The sequence below is a fragment of the Drosophila melanogaster genome, chromosome 2R, assembly GCF_000001215.4.
Source record: "Drosophila melanogaster chromosome 2R".
Classification (NCBI taxonomy): domain Eukaryota; kingdom Metazoa; phylum Arthropoda; class Insecta; order Diptera; family Drosophilidae; genus Drosophila; species Drosophila melanogaster.
The window spans coordinates 23,775,166-23,795,130 of NT_033778.4; the positions used below are offsets into that span (position 1 = coordinate 23,775,166).

At 43.2% G+C, this 19,965-nt stretch overlaps 2 protein-coding genes across 6 annotated transcripts in view; both read right to left on the reverse strand.

Annotated features, from left to right (window-relative positions):
* The window catches only part of sona (sol narae), a 44,919-nt gene that overhangs the window by 21,689 nt on the left and 3,265 nt on the right, over positions 1-19,965 (reverse strand). For all 5 annotated transcript variants that reach the window (NM_001144274.3, NM_137983.5, NM_001274229.2 and 2 more), the window contains exons 2-4: positions 16,831-16,954; positions 10,747-11,190; positions 3,851-3,946 (exon numbers count right to left, since the gene is read on the reverse strand). In NM_001144274.3, the coding sequence (NP_001137746.1) occupies positions 3,851-3,946; positions 10,747-11,190; positions 16,831-16,902 (612 nt within the window). In that variant the 5' untranslated portion in view covers positions 16,903-16,954. The remainder of the gene's footprint in view (positions 1-3,850; positions 3,947-10,746; positions 11,191-16,830; positions 16,955-19,965) is intronic.
* On the reverse strand, positions 15,449-16,062 carry CG15800 (uncharacterized protein). Its single transcript, NM_137984.3, has one exon. It carries the CDS (start codon positions 16,025-16,027, stop codon positions 15,554-15,556), a length of 474 nt encoding a protein of 157 aa, NP_611828.1. The 5' UTR covers positions 16,028-16,062; the 3' UTR covers positions 15,449-15,553.

Sequence of the window (19,965 nt, forward strand, 5' to 3'; positions counted from 1 at the left end):
GTGCCAAAGGTGTGACTGATAAAGTTCAGCAGTGGCGAGGAAATGAAGAAGATCGATCAAAATAAGTGTCTAAATAATACTGAACCTTAATAAGCAGATGGTAGATTGCAAAGCAAAAACCCAAATGTTAGGAATTCAACTACAATACATTACAAGCACAAAATATGTTCTTTAACAAATGACTTGAGGCAACGAACATCATTTCAGAGCGGAATTTGTTACATAATTACAAATCCCCCTCTAATAATTTAAGCTTCCCTAAGTTACCTGAAGATACTTTTACCTGCTTGTGCACCTTACCCAAAGGTTTTTGAAAGCCCATTAATAGAGAGATGCATATCACGAGTGCTGCATAATTGCTCTTACATAAGCCACTCTCTCGTTATGAAAGGTGGCTGAAATGCATTTCGTGGATTTGTTTTCAGTTTCAGGGCCAAACTTTTCAGAGCAGCGGGCAATAGTAATTAGCAGTCGAAGCGCCGACATAAGATGCATGCATCACCTGCAGCCAATTCATCAGGGACCGCACGCATCGTCTTTTTGGATTTTGGATTTGACTGACGTTGGCCGCAATTAGCATTTATCAAGCTGCCTTGCCGACCCCTCCCCGCCCCGCAAAAAAATACTTTATTTGTTCAAGTGCATATATGTACACAAATGACCGTAAGCACTGCGGGCAAAGAAGAGTAACTCAGAGTTATTATTACAATTTGTTCGAAAAAATTGGTTGGTTGGTTCCCTTGAGCTCGTTTCGTTTTGATAAATTCCCTGGGGTGGGGGTGGGGGGCATGTAATTGGCTAAAAACAATTAGCCGTCTCCAAAATGAATGTCATCAATTTTTGGAACTATTCGCCAAAGATCCAAAGAAACATAACTAAGACACTGAGAGTAATTGGCCGTGAAATTAATATTCGCATGTAAGAGTTTCTCTGTGTGAAATTACGAGTCAATGTCAACATTGATTGGGTCAAATTGGATACATTACCACCGCTGGCAGTGGGTGGCTCAGAAATAATGGACACAGCACTCAACTCGATGTTCAAGTCCAGGTCGGCCGGCTAATGGCATTCGGTGCGACCTTCAACCTCTGACATGTACATATTGAATCGCATTCGATTTTTGGTTTTTTATTTCCCACACGGACAGATGATGAATAACTTGGGCTATGGGATGCATCATTTTCAAGTATAGCAACTGATGGTGGGAATAGTTGGATCGCAGCTCGTGAAGAATCTATAAACGCCAACCAAGCTGACTAATGAAGCTTATTTAATAAATTATTCATTGGACCAACATATTTCGCTGTCAAACGAAACAAAAGCGCAAGTATCTGATCAAATGGTGCGTGTAAGTCCACTCTTAAGTAAGCTGTAATTAAATTTAATCGCCGGCAAAAACAATGTGGGTTTGAAATTTCCTATGAAAATGTTTTGCAACGGGCTAAAAGCAGTTCGTGTCTGAAGTCTTTCGTACAGTGGACAGTGGCCGAAGAGTTAACTATAGTTAACTATTTTATGAGTATATCCAAGTGACGGATTTCTTCGGAATTACATTTGTCGAAGTAGTTTTGAAGGCGTATAATACGACCGTATGAACATGTTCTTTTTAAAATCCTCTAATTACAACACTTATTCATCCCACTGTCGTAAAATATTTTGAATGCTCTGTCAGGTTTCGTCAGCAGCAGCATCAATTACCTAAAGTAATACACACATTTATATGGTCGACAACTCCTTCGGTGGCACTAATTAAGTGGCCATAAATGTGGCGTTGGAGGAGGTGGTGCCGGCTACTCGGCCTGTCGGCATTTCTTGAACAATGATCCGATCAACCGGGCCAGAAGAAGTCTTACGCAACTATCTTCGACTCAGACATCTTCGACTTCTGGTTAATTACAAGTCGGCAGCGGCAGTTTCATCTCGATGGCGAGAAGTTTGAGAGCCCGTCCGTTTAAGGTCAAAACCGAAGCCGGAAGCCACACTGGATTTGGTCAGCACAGCTGCGTCCCAGTGCTTTTGGCTTTGGCTTTGGTTGTGGTGTTGGTTTTGGTTTTGGATTTGGCCAATTGCGAAACAATTCGCCGGCTTTGCGCCTCCAAATGTCAGGCAGCAAACATTTTTCATGCTCACATGTGTGCTGACTATTTTCTACATATTATTTATGAATTTTTCTGTTTGTCGGCCGGTGCAACGGCGCACTTGGCCATAACAAGTCGGTCAAGTCGGACCGGCCAGACATTGCTGTTTGACCTTTTATTGGCTGTCAGTAATTATTATCAGAAATACACATTTTTTTCCCTATCCAACTTTTTGTTTAACAAATTAAACCCAAGCAGACGTCAGCGCCGCTCAAGAAATTGCCAAAATAAAGGCCCCGAATAATGCCGTAGAGGCTAAGTTGAGGCCCCAAGACTTTTGGCTATGAAGCTTGTTTATTGACCTTATTGTCTGCCAATATTTGTTGGCCATTTCTGATTCCGCCGCTCATTTGTTGTGCGATCGGCCAGTTGATTATTAATTTGCTTGAATTGTGACATTTGCTCTTGTGCAATTCTCCATGCAGCCCAAGTTGAAAAGGTTTCTATCTTTCGGTTCTTTTTCCCACAAGACGGTTGGTCTGCTCTCGATTTCCAAACGCCCGCCATGAAATGGAAAAGAAAAGAGCCCACACACAATGGCCGGTAATTAGGCAGACTTCCTCCATGCCGAAAAACTTGTTCCTGCATATTGGTCTCCATTTCCGCTCATGGGTGCCATGTTAATTGCCAATTGTCTTTAAATTGAACGTCATCAGAATGTATCTGATGCTGGTTAAGTATAAATAGCAAGCGCTTTATTAAATTGTTTGCTAAATAAAAGCATAAACAGGAATGGCACACAATGGCGAGTATTATGGCAACCTTGGTAATTGGCGGTGAGGAAATACAATACAATACTTGCAATTTTTATGGATTAATGAATGAAAAGTAAACTGAATACAGTGGCTAAGAATATTCTGTTCTGAAGGTTAAACTGACCATTTACCAAGGCCGCAAGTTATCTATGCTGATTCCTAACCATATCGGTACGCCTAAACGATCGTATTTGTTCTAGCAACATGAACACTTATGGCCTAGTGCAAAATATATTGTGGCATTATCGCCCATACGCCATCACAATTTTTACTCCTGTCAAATTGACCCAAGGTGCTGGCAGACAAAAAAGGAGTACGATAGATTGATGGGGTATACAGGACAGTCGATAAATATGAGTGCTGACAAAGGACATCAAAAACTGCTGCCTGATGGCTTGGAACAGCTAGATAATTATAGGAATTACCCAAAGTTCTTGAGTTACGTTTTAGAAAACCGACCGAAGTTAATTGGGTATCCAATGGTCGACCCTGGACTTTTCTACACGTTTTTTACGTTGGCCATTTACATTTCCAGCTGCCTATTTGGCCCGAACACTTTTGTGGCGATAAATTAATGCTTAATCAGCAGAAATTGTCTAAATCCGCAAATTATCCGCCATCGCTCTGAATATCCGATCAACGGGCGTTTAATTGTAATGCCCACCGCATAGATACCCAATTTGAAATGGGCGACAGCCGGCAGTTAACGTGGCCAAGACCAAAACTGACCATAACAATGGCCGTCTGTCATAACAACAAGAAAATCTATCGAACAAGTACACAGCCGATTCGGAATCGGCATAAAAACTGTAACAGAACAACGCCAAGAACAACCATTAATGGTCAGCGCTAATTGAAATTCTTGTGGCACGTTCACGGAGTGCACTGCAAGTGCAGCAGAACGACCTTGGGATGTGGGTGTGGGGGGGCGGGCCTGTTCACATTTGCACCACTTACCATTATCAGGTCGCCGGTTTCCATGTGGCGCCGCATCAAGATCGCGGCCATGTTCTTCTCGTCCTGGAAAACTTCGCCCACATCGTTGCTGGTGTGCTGCAAAACAGAAAAAGGGTTAAGTTTAATTTACAATAGTACTATAATTGTAATTAAAATTCGATTAAACAGTATATGGTGCTAATAAAATGTAAATGATGTTTGGATTAGTTATTCAATTAACAGCAATCCCATCGATTGATGTCAGTAGTTAAAAATGCAATGCAAACATATATACTACCAAATCTAAATACAGCCAATCAAATCATAACACACGCTCTATAAATGTTGGACAGCTGAGCGGTGATAAAATATAATTTGTATAAAAATGCAATTAAATAGCCATTTTACATATTTTTACGGGTCTAAATTCCGCACATTCCGCGAGATGTAAAGCAAATACATGGTACACAGCCGCAGCTGGCCATTACTAAAATTTAAGGCAATTCTCGTTTTGTTCTTTCCCGTGGCATAACAAATGCACATGTATTTGGTGGCCACCGCAGCTGAGTTGGCCAAGACAAAACGCGTGGTTAGTGGGTAAATTTAATTAAATGCAACTTTGGCTGGTCAGAAAAAATAAAGGTGGCAGTGGTAGGAGGACTTGGCCACTTAGTCAGGAGCTGGAGGAGCATGGGGCAGTGGAGGCTGTAGCGGTACACCGCGCTTTGATTTATGCTCGTGGCTGGCAAATGTGACGCCTCAGCATGCACGTCACTCATACGCCGTGTGTGCCGCGGCAGACTTTAGACTGACCATGAAAATGGCGCTGCTGGCACGGCTTAAAGCCTAAGCTTCTGACATTTGGCCAACTGCTCTAGATGCGTTTTAGATTTTTTGCCACAGTCCAACTGTTTCTCAATCCTGTGACATAGACATTCGATTCGGTTCGGGTTTTCTTGCATTGCCAATTCAAGGCGAGAGCCGAGCAAATACCCCGGGGATATTAGCCGCAAATTAGCATAAATTTAAGCTTCAACGGCTTATCTTCGGGCCCGCTGTGGTCAGACTAATTAAATTAATTGCCCCTGCGTAGCCTGACCATTCAATTCAAATCAATTCGCTTCCATTCAATTGGATTGGATTCTGTAATAAATATCGAAATAAATGTAATCTGACACTTGACATCGGCCACAGCGTTTGGCATTGGACCGCGTCCGAGGTTCAAAAACTTGTCGTGCCGGCACTCTATCAAATTACAGGCATAAATCATAACTGCCCCCGTCCGAGTATCCGAATCTACAGTTACTAATCGCAGTACGCCCGACTGGAGCTATAAATGGCATTACGTATACGTACTCGTATGCATCAAAGTGAGTCAAGTGCCAAAATCTGGGTAAAAACTGAATAGCAGCCATTGGCCTTTTGCTTGCTTGATGGGAGCTGTCAGCCAGAAGATAATCTAGATTCGCATTTGTAAGTTGCACGAAGCCTCATTAAAAATATTCAATTGCTCTTCAAGGAGTCGAGTTTAGCAGTTGAAGCGACTCCTCAACACCAATCATTTATGCCGGATTATATTCTCTTACTTTATTTATATATCCTTTTTAAGGAAATATATTTGCAAGTCACTTAACCAACCTAGAACACCCTTAACAGCAATTCGGCAGAGCCGGGCAATTATTTATCGCTTCGATCGAATTACCGAGCTGTCCAGAACGGGGCGTGGTTTTGGCCAAGTCGGTTAGGATTGTTAAGTGACCGCCAAGCGTGTGGACACGCAGCAACAACGACATACTCAAATTTTTCATGTGCAGCAGGCATTTATGGCTTAATTCGTTGTTGCTGTCGCTGTCGCCGGTTGGTTGTTGTAACTTGTTGTACCGCTGTTGTGCAGTTGCTGTTGTTGTTGTTGTTGTTGTTGTATTTGCTAGTTGGACACGACGACCTTGTGTAAAAATAAGTTCAAAGCAACAAGTGGCAAGTGGCGACCCCCACGCCACCACACGTATTTCGGCTGCCATGAATCCGAGTCCAAATCCAAAAACCAAATCCAAATCCAAGTCTTAGCCCGATTCAGAGTGTCGAGTTGTCAACGCTCGGAGCTTGGAGCCTGGCCAAGTGTTTTGGCCATATAGTATTTATGAACTGTCAATTGGCCACTTATTCTGCTGCTCCGTTTGCTCTTGACTCCACTTTGCATGGACATGGGGACCCATTCTCAATTTGACTTATTTGTTCTCTCCCTCGGCTGCACTTTTAATTAGTTGACTTGCAAATTGTAAATTGTTTGCTGTCGCGCATTTTTTCTTCGACTTTTTCACTTCGATTCCACTTCCATTGAACCCGGCCATATATATATATATATTTTTTTTTATTTATGGCGCCGTAAAGTTTTTAATTACAAATGGCTACAAGACATTATGCAGATCTCTTTGCGGAGATTAGGCTCTGACCGGAATGTCTTTTTGTTTGGCTGCAACTTTTGTCTTACGTAAGCGGTGAATTTCTCGATTGCCCCAAGGGACTTGCTTTGATTTTGGTCTATAATTTTATTGGCCATAAATGGTTTTTGTTTGGCCAGAGAAAGGTTGGAGAAAGGTGAGCCATTTTCCTTCCTATATGCTACGGGCGACAGAATCTTTAAAATAGCGAAGAATGACCCTTTATTGCCCAACCATTATTAAAGGATCGGTAAGTTGCAGTGTGGAAAGCCCTTTCCATTAAAGCCAAGCCTCTTGAGTGCTTCACTTCAGCACTCTGGCACCTAGATGGCCAAAAACGAAAGTAAAAGCCACCAGACTCAACAACTTCCTGGCTGAAACTTTTTAGCCCATTTTCGTTGGCTCTTTCTTTGGCAATTTTGTTATGCAAATTAAGCCGAAAAGTTGAGAGAAGAAACACACGCAAATGACCCGAAGCGGCGAACTTGGCAAAGTGAAAATTAGCCTCTGAACTCCATCCGATTTTTGTTTTGTTGGCCGATGCGAGAAGAAGGTTAGGGCATTAGTCTCAGGCCCTTAACCCGAGCGAAAAGAGACGATAATTTGCCATTGTTCGAACTGCTGGGTAAACGAAAGTTCAACTTTCAAACGGGAAAATGTGTAGAGCCATAGTGAATCCCACACAATCTTTCAGTTTGTAGGTCCACGAGCCATTTAGCCAAGTTAACCGACAATTAACGCATTAGACGCCGTGTGGGCGTCGCTTTTGTTGGCTTATTTTGTTTGCCCGTTGATTTGTTTGGCGTCGTTACGCATACGCCGCATTGGCCGCATTTGAGCTGCGCATAATAATAACTTCGGATTTAGCCATGCGTGTGTGTGTGTGTCGGCTGATTTGCTTTGGCAGTTAGCTTGTTTATTACGCACCACTATGCATTGTATGTCAGTCGAGTCGCACTGGACTTGTTGTTAGCACCACGGCTTTGAATCGAAGACAATGCCAAGGCTGTATCTCCATTATTTGTCTATTATTCGGCCAATTATGTGACCCATTGAGCTCTGTGAGGAGCTTGGAGATTTGCTTGCCAACACAGATCCCTGAACATTCGAGTTACTCGGCCCAAGACCTAATCACTGCTAAAAGGGAGCGATTGGGCCAACTTGTTGCTACAAAGCTACAAAGCAGCAAGCCGCGCGGCATTAACAATAGCTGCAACATGAGCATAACAACAACCACAGAAACTGTCAGGCCGTGGCAGCAACTTGGCGGCATTATGCAACCGATTGCAGCCGCAAAAAAAAAAAGGAAAAAGAAGCGGGAGAGCAGGCGAAATGCAGGCGAAACTGCTTTCTAAGCCACAAAGTTTTCCTGCTACCCCTCGAGTTTTTTTTTGTGGATTTTTTTGCGGAATCGCAGCTTGCATCGCCCGCACATTTAAAAAATAGCTAGCTGCAGATAGCAGATTGAGAGAGAGAGAGAGAGAGTGGGACACAATGAGCTAATTTCGAATTCATTCAGCTGCCAAATCGCCAGCTCATTAATCATGCTCTCCTCCGTCGCCGCCGCCAACGAGTTGGAATCGTTTTGCAATGACAAGATACAATTTTGCGTCTTGTGAAACGAGTGCAGCGGCGGCGTCAAGTGGCATGCAGCAAATGCTTTTACAGTTTCATTGCTGCACTTGCACACACTATTTTTTTTAATTATGCACTTCGAGTTAGCACCCATCAAAAATGCATTTTGAAAACTTAATTAGCGTGCTTTCAGTTTTCAATCGGCGGGCAGCTGCATATTGAAAGCGGCTGGGGGGTGGAATCACTAATGCCCGCCAAATGCCCGCGTTCGTTGCCTAAGTCTTTCGTTTGCGGCCCCGTTTAATGGTTATTGTCGAGCCTTAGAGTCCCGAACGGGCAGGTGGTTCAGTCTCAGCCGAAAGGGATTGTTCTCCTCGCCACAGTCATGATCCATGATCCCCGATCAATTGCTGCAGATTGCTTTTAGAGTACCTTCTGTGTTGTTGCTCCAACGAATAGGGAAGTTGAGCCGAATCAACAAGGCAAACAGCACTTTTTATATTTGCATTATTTTATTTAATTGATGAAGTCACTGTGAAATTGAAAGCGTAGTTCCACCGAGGTGAGCTCATAGTTTAAACTCAATTTATAAGGCATTTGTTGGGAATTCATTAATTTGAACTGAATATTCAAGCCCTAGCCATGTCCATTTTCAGCTTTTCCAGCTTTTTACCCACACAAATCATAGTGGGCCACAACTTCTGGTACAACAGTCCCATTTACTTGACTCAACGCTCCCCTTTTCGAGCGTTTCCATTTTTTCAGAGACCTGTGCGACTTTTGTTTTCATTTCGCCTCATTTCTGGTATTTTGCGGCTGCACTGACCTTTGAGTGCGGCCTATCGCCTTCATCGATTGAATGCGGCAGTGGGAGTGCCGAGCAACGCCTTGTATTTGCCTTTTAATTCCTTGGCATGCCTGTGTATTAAACAACAACTATTGGAGTATCAGGGTGGAAAAGGCACGAAGCAAGGTTTCCAACTTCATGGCGAGGTAGAGAAATTTCCACCGCAAAACCAACGGGTGCTGCACTTTTCTCATTTATTTTATAATTTAATTTTAATGTGCAATCGAACACAGCGTAAAACGCAACATTTTCCCCAGCCATTAAAGCCTTTGTCCGCGTAAATAAAAAAAAAAACGAAACGGGGTCAGTTCTTCGGACCAGATATCAATGGAAAATTATTTTTCGGTACTTTTGCGGTTGTGCCAAACAATAAGGCACAATAAAAAGACACAGAATGTCAGAAATTAGAATAAATGTTTTTTCCATGGCATTTTTTGTTTCCTTCGACTGCTGTGCTGGAAGGTCTCTGACAAAGTGCCGCCATTACCAAAAAAACAGAATAAAAATCCGACATAGAAAACATTGAAATACTGTAGTTATGTGGTCTATATCTTGAGGCCATTTGTTTGTGGCATGAGATCAAAAAACAGAAAACTTAAATAATTGCCAAGTCACCAGATTCAAGGGGGAAAATGGAATATGCCATTGCATGGGTTAGCTAATCTCGCAGAAAATGGCCAAAAACACAGCCACAGCTTATTCCGTTTTTAATTAAAAGTGACGACAAAATCCCCCAAGAAATGAAGGAAAAGTCAAACGAATCTTTCCGCATTTCGCAGTGGCTGGCTTAAAACAGAAATTATCACACATAAATCACAGAAAAGGCAACAACAAGCAACTCCGCAGTTGGCGAAGTCCAAAGACATAAGATTTCGAGTCGCCGGGTTCATTTCTTTTTCGGCTGTCGCCTGACATGACATTTCACTTTCATTTCCGAAGTGTGGTGTCTTGCATTCAAAATTATGCTGTGTTCAGAAACCCACCCACCCCGCAGACCCTACACTCTATCCGCCGAGTATAAGACTCGTAATTTAAAGTGCGATCAATTGATTGTACTTCGCAGGCCAGAAACACGCCCACCACATGAATAATGGGTAAATGGGAAAATTGAATTACACCAGCAAACACAAACAAGCCATGAAAAGAAAGTGAACTTTATCAGTAATTACAAAAAGTCACGTTCGTGGCTCAATGCGGCTTACTGAATTTTTTAGGAACTCGTGGGTGGACAGAGTAAATATTAATGCCAATTGTTATGATTCCAATTCCAACACGAAGTGTAGGGAATTGCCCAGCGTTATGATAAACAAGATATAAAAAAGGTTAAGCCTTTCAGCCTGCTACATACATGTATACCCCTCGATCTGTTAATCAGATTTCCACCTGTCCTTGACTTTAAGCATGATTTTCCGACGTGTTCGTGATTATTTTTCTTGCCCACCATAACAAGCAGAGATAACAAAGAGCGTAATTAAATGCCAGCTCAAAAGTGTTTATATAAATAAAAGAAAATCTCTTTATCACGTGCCCAATTAACTCCGATTAGATACGAATAAAAGCAAAGGCAGCCGAGGTAATTAAATGCCTGAAAAATAGCAAAGCGAAGTGTTGTAAAAAATAAAAGCAAAGCCAAACAAAACAATATATAAAAGCCCGATAAAAGCTGAAACAAAATATCTGCCTACCACAAGCGGAAGTATGGCGAATCAACAAATCAGAAAACGTACAAAAGGCAAAACGCAACAAAAACCATGATAATAATTTTTTACGTTATGATGTAAGCAATGAAAGTGCGGTAAGAGAAAGACTTACAAGGAAAACATTTACAACAAAACGCCAATTTAGGGCAGGAAAATATTGTATATGACACTAATAGGAGGGCCAATCAACTTCGAAATGCGATTGTAATACTAACTAAATTGGGCATAATGCCGGGTTACGTTACTTTGATATGGGGGTGTGCTATAAGCTATCCTAGTTTATGTTCCAACCTAATAAACCCTCTTATGGTATATCTTCTTAAGCTGAATAGACATAGAATAGACACGACTCACCTGCTCGTGGACAATCTCCTGGAGGTCAAGGCCGTGGGTGGCATTGGGCTCACTGCCCACGGTCCACATGCGCAGCTGGTGGGGCGCGCCCTTGAAGAGTCCTTGGGTGGCGCGGAGGGAGAGGTTCAGGTGCTGGCCGAAGGCGCTGAACGAGACGTTGTGCGACTTGATGGCACTCACTTCCGGGGCGAACAGGTGGTTGCCGCCCGAGGCGAGAGCCTCGTGCTTCAGTTCGCTGTAGTAGGCGTTCTTGCTGAGATCCTTTTTCACGTGGTGGGGCGGCAGGGCGGCGTTGACCTTTGGTCCCTTGCCGATGCTCCGCCGCCGGCGGTTGTGGTTGTTCTCGTGGTGCTGGAGCTGCACGAGCTCATAGTGGGGCACTGCGTCGTGGGTGTCCACGTGGAAGACTGACTGCAGCTGCTCCGGCGTCATTTGTTTGTGCAACTGGAAAGCGACAAAGGCGAGACAGAAAACGAATTCAGGTTAGTTGCCCGGGGCAATGACAACAAATTGTAGCAATTGTCAGATGGAAATGGTATAGGGGATAGGGGATAATTGAAAAATTATCAATAATTCAATGCAATAATCGAGTGTTTGTTTGCCAAGCCTCGTTGGTGGCGCTCGCTCTCTCTTGGTTCGTGTCTGCTGTTTGCATTGGACCCTCAAGAGCTATCTGGAGATTATCGACTAAGCCAGAGCCAAAGTCACAATCCGAATCCGAATCCGAATCGGCTGGGTTTTGAGTATCTTCGCCAACTGGGTCAGGGTCAATGTGGCGTTTGATAGATTTATTTATTGTGAGCAGACACACACATGTATTTAAGTATTTCCGAATCAAACGAGGCGAATCGAACAAGAAGCAATGAAATAAATATCGAATAGCAATCTTATCCGAGTTGCGTGTAAACTTTTTCTTTATAAGCGCATTGTGTGCTTGGCCATAATTGCGAATTTCAATTAAAATCAAATTAATTTCGTATTGATATTAATGGGCTTTTAATCTGCGACTGTGGTCAGCGCTTATTCAATCCTCTATTCAGTTTGTTTAGCCCCGAAGAATGGTGCGGAATTTCCAAAACGAGTATATTTCTGTAAATGAAGTAGTTAAAATTCATTCATAAGCTACTTTGCTTTGAGTGCCCAAAGTGCCATTCTAAATGACATTCTACATGACTCAATCTTTGGATTTTTTCCGTACATCAAATGCATTTCCGTTTTATTTATCTGCCAGATCTGCATCTCACTTGCAATCCAATCAGCAAAGCAGCAGCGGCCACAAAAACAAGATCTGTTACAGGGTCAAAGCTGGAGTAGAATTTCCTTAAACAACGTCTAAGATGCAAGCACAAAAACAAAAGACTCAGGCAGCGAACTTGCTGGCGGCATGCTGGCCGGCTAGTGGGCCTGCAATTTAGGCAAATTTCTTGCATTTATTTTGCCCAAAATGGCCTAAAGTGAGTCAGAAATGGACTGACTGCAAATGACGACAGCGCCGGACAAGAAACGGTCGAAAAGAAGCCGAAATCAGAAAAGCAGACCAAAGCGAAGGCGAACAAGATGGCCAGTTGTCTTGGCCAAAGTACCAGACTCACATTTACAGTTAAGATCGCCGATGAGCGGTGATGACACTGGCGGGCATAGCCGTAAGGTGCCAGCATGATAATTCTATTATAATTGAAATCCCGCGGAAAGTTAGTTGGCAGGTGAACAAACGGCAGAAGAAAAAACCAGACTCTTGGCGCTCAGACGCTCGTCTCGTCTCGCCTCGACTCGGCACAATGCCAAAGAGTTTTTACTTTCATTTGAAACGTGTTTTCGACCACAGCCAACAGGAGCCAGCTGTTTGGGGTCGCATTGAGCAACTTTTGCCGTCATCGCACCGTCGTCGTCGCCCCATTGAAAGTGAAACTGAGGCTTGAGAAAGGAAAACGCAGACGCAGGCAGCTACTCTACTCTTTTGGTGCGTCGTCGAGTTGGCCACTCGAGTGCAATTGGAGTTGAGTGCAATCGCCGGCTCTAGGGCTCTCGACTCGCCGCATTTGGAAAGTTTCTGCACCTGCAGCACTCGCAATTATTCTTTGGCCTCTCCGTATGCAAATCTCCCAGTTAAACGACCACACCCAGACAGCAATCAACACTTAGCTCCGCGGCCCTTGTGGCCAATTAATCGCAATTAAAAACAAATGAGCGAGAAAAAACTACGATCGGCAATTACGAATTATGCAAAAAAGACGGCATCCAATGAACAAGATCACCAGCGGCGATTAAAGAACCAGGGTTGCCAAAGGCCCACAGCCGGAAAATCCGTTTAGAGTCCCCAAATGGCCCAAACATTATGTAAATCATTGATAGGCATCACAAATTACAGCTCAAAAGGTGTTGAAAGCCAGCGGTAAGTTTTCCACAAAATTCGGCAGACAATTGCTAGCACTTAATTACAGATAATCAGCTGGCCAGCTGCGAGAATAATTACGTCTTTAATTTTAAGAAGCTATTATTCGTGTCTATAATATTTAGGTAATCCTTCTACTCTTGACTTTAAGTGTTATTTTAGAAGGCGCAAATTATTTTTGGTAATCAATTATTATTTATATCATTTTATATAATTTTGTCTGTCTTCCTTATTGAAGTGACACCCATTCTCCATATTGCTCAAATGGTTCTCTGCATTCACTATCATATTTTCCCACAAATTGCAGTTCATTAGAAACTCGAGAACCAAAATCAACTGCGTCTAGATATCCGTCGAAGCAAATCCAGCCCTAGCTCGAGTTGTCATTCGATTCGATCGCCATTAAGCTGCTGTTTACCCAGCTATTTGTCCAAGCTAAAGTTTGATTTTATTTTCGGTTTTCGCCGAGTGCAATGACGGATGTTGTGAAATTTGCGCTGTTTGTAATTTGTATGGCTAGCTGTGTTGCTGCTGCTTGATTTGGATTTGGATTTTACTGGGGCTGCTGGTGCTGCTGGTGCTGCTGCGCGGGCAATTACTGAAATTGTGCGAGATTACTCATACGCCCGGTGTGCGCGCTACGCTATAACCGGCATTGCGACGACTTTAGCTTCGATGGCGGCGGCGGCGACCAAGTGCAATCAGAGTCAAGTCAAAGTAAAAGGTGTAGCCGCCATATTAACGCAAAAAGTGTGCTTCAAATTGGCTCTGGTTGAGGCCAATACACTGTTTATGGCCAACACTGTTTGTTGTGCAATTGTTTTCCCCGCGTTTTTATCAGCCGGTCAAAGTCAACAGCGGCAGACGCTCGAAAGAGTGTCAATCGACCTTTCGCGCAGTCAGTCAAATACAAAGAAATGATTTTCAAGATTTGTTTGGCACTTCGTTTGGGCTTTTGCAAATGGATGGATGGCAGCGGCAGCCAGCAAATTGCAAACTCGTCGGCGTTCGCCTCTTTTCAATCCATTTCCTTGGATATTTGGGTGTGTTGACCTTGTCGCCTCGGCTGACAGGCGGCGGAAATTAGCAACCGCTTCTGTCGGCGTTAAATTTTCTGGTTTTAACTTCTCTCGCTTTTGGAAATTTTGTATTTATGCCAGCGATTAACAAAGTGTGAAAAGTTCAGGGTGTTACGAAACCTCCGGAATGAGCTGCGTCTAATCGGAATGGCAAATTTGAGTGATTTTTTTTTGTCTGGCAATTGGGTGAATATGGCGGATCGAATGCTAAAAATATTCACTTCAATGGCAATTTCGTTTAAAGTAAGACTAAAGTGGAATTGATTTAATACACCCATTTTATTTATCATCTTTTAAAGAATCTCTGCAATATCTACCTTTATCGCTTGGATTATCAATTAAGATCTTTGCATTTTTGTACGCTGTCTATGCGTTTCCATTGCGATTGCATAATCTCTTAAACAACCGACAATTACTCATTCACTGACAATCGACCGATTTTCCTGTAGCTCCACGCACACAAGTAACTATATATATAAAAACAGCGGGGAGAACGTGACCCGAGAACCCGAACTCAAAAATGATTAAATAGAAATAAAGCAAATCTCAAACCGTGACACAGAGCAGGCAGCTGTAGACAAAAAGCGAAAGAGCCGATCAGTAGCTAAACAAAAAATAAATAAATAAATAACAAAATACGAGTCCAGGAAACAACAACAAATCGTGCGGCTAACCATTCTGGATTGCACAATTAAAGGCTTAATTTATTTGGCCGGCAATTGATAGGCCGCAAACATTTAGATATCTCATATTCCTTTGCATTTCTGACAGCACATAAAGCAAAAATGCAAACCTACAAAACTGCCAACTGCCGACTGCTGACTCACTCGAATCCGAATCGATATTCTGGTGGTGTTTTGCATGAACCAACCTCAGTTCGTTTTTTACATCACTCTTTTCATGCTCGGCTGGGATTTGAAGGGCCTCGTCAAAGTTGTTGTTACTTGGGCTGTTTTAGTCGCTTTTGTTGTTGCTGGTGTAGCGTGTCAACTTTAATTGCAGTGGAAAACGGAGACGAAGTCGTTTATGGGGCACTTTTTTATGCCAGCACTTTGGCAAGGCTAGGGGGTCGATGTCTCCGCCAACACGAACTTGCTCCAAAATCGGAACCCAAAATATCATGGTCTATATTTAAGTGTTTCCAAAAAAAAAAAGTCAAGGGAACGTGAAAATAAAATGTGGGTTCTCGTGCTAAATTTGAATATTTCATTGTAATAGGTTACGAAAACGGAAAGTTACTACTATTATTATTAATATTTTTTATTCTTTGAATTTCAGCAGTTTTGAATACAGCCAAGAGACAATTTTAGCCCAAACGTTCCTTTTACAAATCACCCTATTCCTTTTGAATTTGCTCAATGAAATGATCCTGGAATCTTGGGATCTTCTCCACGTAACCGCTGAACTGCGTCTCCGGCTCTCGGCTGCTGAGGAAGACGAGTTTCTGGGCACAGAGCTTGTAGAGCCAAGGGATGTCCAAGTAGTTGCAGCCCTCCATGATTTTGCAAATGCTATCGATTTCCACGCGCAGGAACTCCTTGTCCCAATCGGAGATCTGCAGCTCAATCTCCTCGGCCGGAAGAGGATCTTTGCTGTCCACCCAGGCGGGCTCTTCGTGTTTCTCATGGTACTCAGCCCACAGCAAGATCTTCAGCAGGACATTGCTGTGTATACCGTGCAGCGGCAGGACGAAGTCCTCATCCTCTGGGACCTGGCCAACGCGGCACATCTCCCGGATCACCAAGGATTTCTCGAGCAGAGCCAGATTTACGCTTATCGTACGGCCATCCCTTGTCTCGAATCGCACCATTCTTGAACCGAATTTCGAATAACAAATTAAGAGCTTCGGATCAGAAAGTCAGGGCCTACTGCTTGCAATCAATACGAACTAAACCACAAACTTGTGCCTACTCTACCTCTGGAAATTGTTCAAATTGGAGTTCAATATCGAAATAAACCACCATCTGCTGTAATCACAAAGTTTCCAAGCGACCAACCAAAGCCATAACCTCCGCAACAAAGGCAGTGACAATGAAAGAGAAAAGTGTAAAGAAGGCGGCTAGCAAATGGCCAACGACAGCAGAATAATAAAATAAAAGTTAGTAAACAAACGGAGGGAGGGACAGTCTGAAATTCACTTGAAATAATTACAAGAACTTTTTACGTCCGACCTTGGCCATAATTTTGCTGGCCAAGCTTTTTCTCGAAAACGAAAAGCAAAAAAAAAACTCGAGACAAAAGCTGTGCTGTGTGTCAATGAGATACGTACCCATACAGGCGCACTCAGAAACCTGGCCCACAATGCAAACACACAATGCCAATGTTTTATTTCTAACGACGACTCTCTTCGGCACTGCGCTCTGCTCTGTTTTGTAATTTAATTAATATACAAAAAATGTTTTGTATTTCTCGAAATGCTAATTACGCACAATGCGAATGACAATGAAACCGCCGACTGGCGGCCATTTGTTGTTCGTTTTTTTTTTTTTTTGCCCCTTTTTATCCGTTAACAGCTGGCTTTATGGCATTATAAGAGCCCAAAGGTTATTTATATCGCACCGATTGATTGATGAGTTCTTGCACTTGGCATTGATCATATCTGCGGGTACTTACATCTGGCAGGCCCTGGCATATTGTGCTGCTGACCAGGAGGAGCGCTGTGAAAAGGACCAGTGGTGAGGACATCTTACTGCTTCGGCCGCCTAGGGTGCTAATATAATCCTTAAAAATGCTTAAACTGCAAAGAGACGAAGGGGAAACGAAAATTAAATAAATTAAATATTAATTATTATTAGCCACATCCCATTTGCCAATATATTCACGCAATGGGCCAGCATGCAAAGTATTTATTTCCCAAATAATGGTCTTACCACCTCACATGACCATTAGTTCCCTGCCCACAAACCCGTCCTGGTCATGCTCGAATGGACAGCACTGTGTTTGCAACGCGAGTACAGTTAGCATCTGTTGTTGCAACTCAAACGCCGCTTGCTGCTTCAATTAATATTTACTTTTAGTTTTGTAGAAAGAAACCTAGTTTTCTGGCCCGCTGGCCGAGTAATTAATTATTGCATAAGGCCAAGAAGCAGCCTCGAGGCATAAAACAATCTTGTGCTGCCCTGTTGATTGCTGTTTGTGCTGCCGTTGCAGTTGCAGTTGCACATCCGCCCGCCATCGAATGCGGCTAATTGTCAATAATGATGCAGCGATGCGTGGCGAGGGGGTAACAGCATCCATCCAACCTTTTGACAAACCAACCAAGAAAACAAACAGAACTGACCAGCGGCAACAAAGGCAGCAACAGCAGCAGCAGCAGCAACAGCCGCTTCACGTTGCCGTGTCGCAACTTCTCAGCGACATTTACGACAAATTGCATGACATTTTATATCCCAAAGGTTTTGCACAATTTGCATGCAACGTGCTGCAAGATCCGAACTGCCGTGGCCCACTTCGAGTGAAAGAAAGTCTCGCCGGCGAATCGATCATCATCAATCGTAATGAAATGTTCGGCTGAGCAATTGCCAAATGTGGGTGGTACCCAGCCCAAGGCCAATGCCCCAAGACACTTGCTCATGGATTGGCGAAAATTGTAGGTAAGCGCAAGGAAAGTTCACTTTTTCCTATTTCAGCCGGCGGGCAGGCAAAAATGAGAAAATGGAATCGATATTTTGAGTAAACATGGAAAGCGCTTCAAAACAAAAGACTTAGAACACGAACTTGAGCTTAGAAGCATGACAAGGAAGCTTGCAAGCCACGTTCAAAGATGTGTAGCTACAAATAAGTGTAAAATCTTCCAAATAATATGAAAACCATTTTGGCCAAAGGTCAACCGACTTTTGCCACCATGTAATGGCCGTCAGAAGTCCATAAGAAAAGCATCAATGCTAACAGAAAGTGCCAGTTGGCAACCTTCGCGGCGAGACTTTCACCCAAAAGCAAAAGTGAATCAAGAGCATTGAAAAGTTTTAACTGAATCGCAACTAATGTGCATTGGCTGCACGCCAAATTATCAGGAAATTCATGCGCACATTTAACAGCGATGGTGATAAAGTAAAAAACCAAAACGTCACGGCTTTTAGGTGACCGCGAACAATCTGGTTGATATTCCGATTCACATATTACAATACACCACACCAAATCAGTTGGAATAGAGAAACAGTTATGAGGCAAGATGGCAACTCGATTTGGTCTATCATTTGCATAATTAAGGCCGATTAGGGTCGAATCATTTGCCATATGTGCGCATGCATAAATCTAAATCTGAGCCAGCTCAAGGTTACGGCTATGGCAAAACTGTTTTTTGACTTGAACTCGGCTTGCATAATTCCCGTTCATATTTTTTATATAATTACGGGCCAATGAAAAAGTATATAGAAAACAAAACAAAAAGATACGCATCATCAAATGTCAACCGAACAGCTTCAAACAGAAGCTGGCCGAAAAGTGTTTGGAAATGGAAGTGGGAATGGAACTGTGCCAAAAGCCCCCGAAAGCCGCCAAAAACCGAAAAGCAAGTTGCATTGTCAGCTTCCGCATAATTATGCCGCCTGGCCGAATATGTTTTTCTTTCCCCTTCCCCCCCCCCCTCGTTTTTTGTGGGTCTTGTGCCTTTTACCATAAAGTCAGCGTCTGTTTCGGTTTATGGGAATTTTTTGTGTGCTATTGCTGGCTGCTTTTAACTTTTGCTTTCTTAATGATTTGCTGACACAACCCGCCGAGTGCGACTCTGTTGTAAGCTCGTTGTCTCGATCTTTTTGTAGGGCGTCAGCGTTTTAGTTTAAATTGACATTGACAGTTGTTGGCCACCTCTCTCCACCATCCTCTGCCAGCGGTGTGTCAGACAAACAGCTGCTTCTGTTGGCCGATAAGCATCGGGGATTGGGGGAACCTGTGTCAGCACCTGAGTCAGTAGCACACCATTTGGCTTGATAATGAACCCATTTCCCGCATATATCGCTCGTCTGTCTGACAGCGACATTGGCTGCGAGAAGAACTGGAACCACAGGGCGTATGAGTGACGCAGCCAACCCATTTCCCAGACAGACGCAGAAAAAATATGTGGATCACACATAAATCGGCCAAAATGTGACATAACAAAGTTCAACTGCGAACATTTTGCCCAGGAGATAATAAATTTAGCCGATACTTCGCCGACAATTCCGCTGCAAGTTGCAGACAGCGATCAAGTGGCGGTGGGGATTACGTAAAGTGTCTGTGACCTGAACTTTTTGCATTTGTATGCCTGTTGGCTGGAAAAGGGCGAGCGAATCTTTTGGCCATTGTTTTATAATGATAAAACAATGAATGCGGTCTGGGAACCTGCACCTTGAGTCGCTAGTCCGCTGTTGAAAGCACGTCAACGCGAGTTGAGCTGAAGAAAAAACAGCTGTGCAAATTTGGCTAATGGCGAACAAAAAGATATAAAGTGCGGGCCAAATGTCAAACACTAATATTTGAATGAGACCAATTTAAATTCTAGGTTCGCTGACATAATCCATCGAAGATCATGGCTGCCAAAACTGGTTTCAGGGCCGTCGCCTAAATGGTTGTCTTAAGCATCTGTTCCTGAGCATATTATTCATTTATGTATATTAGATGGTTAGCCAAGACCATCTAGCCGATGGTTCTGCATACAACAAAGACTTGGCCCCCGGTGCGTATACGTAATGTGCAAGAGGAGAGGGCGAGCACAAGAGATACATCACCGAAAACAAGCTTGAAGTTATTTTTTCTACATCTGCCACCCCC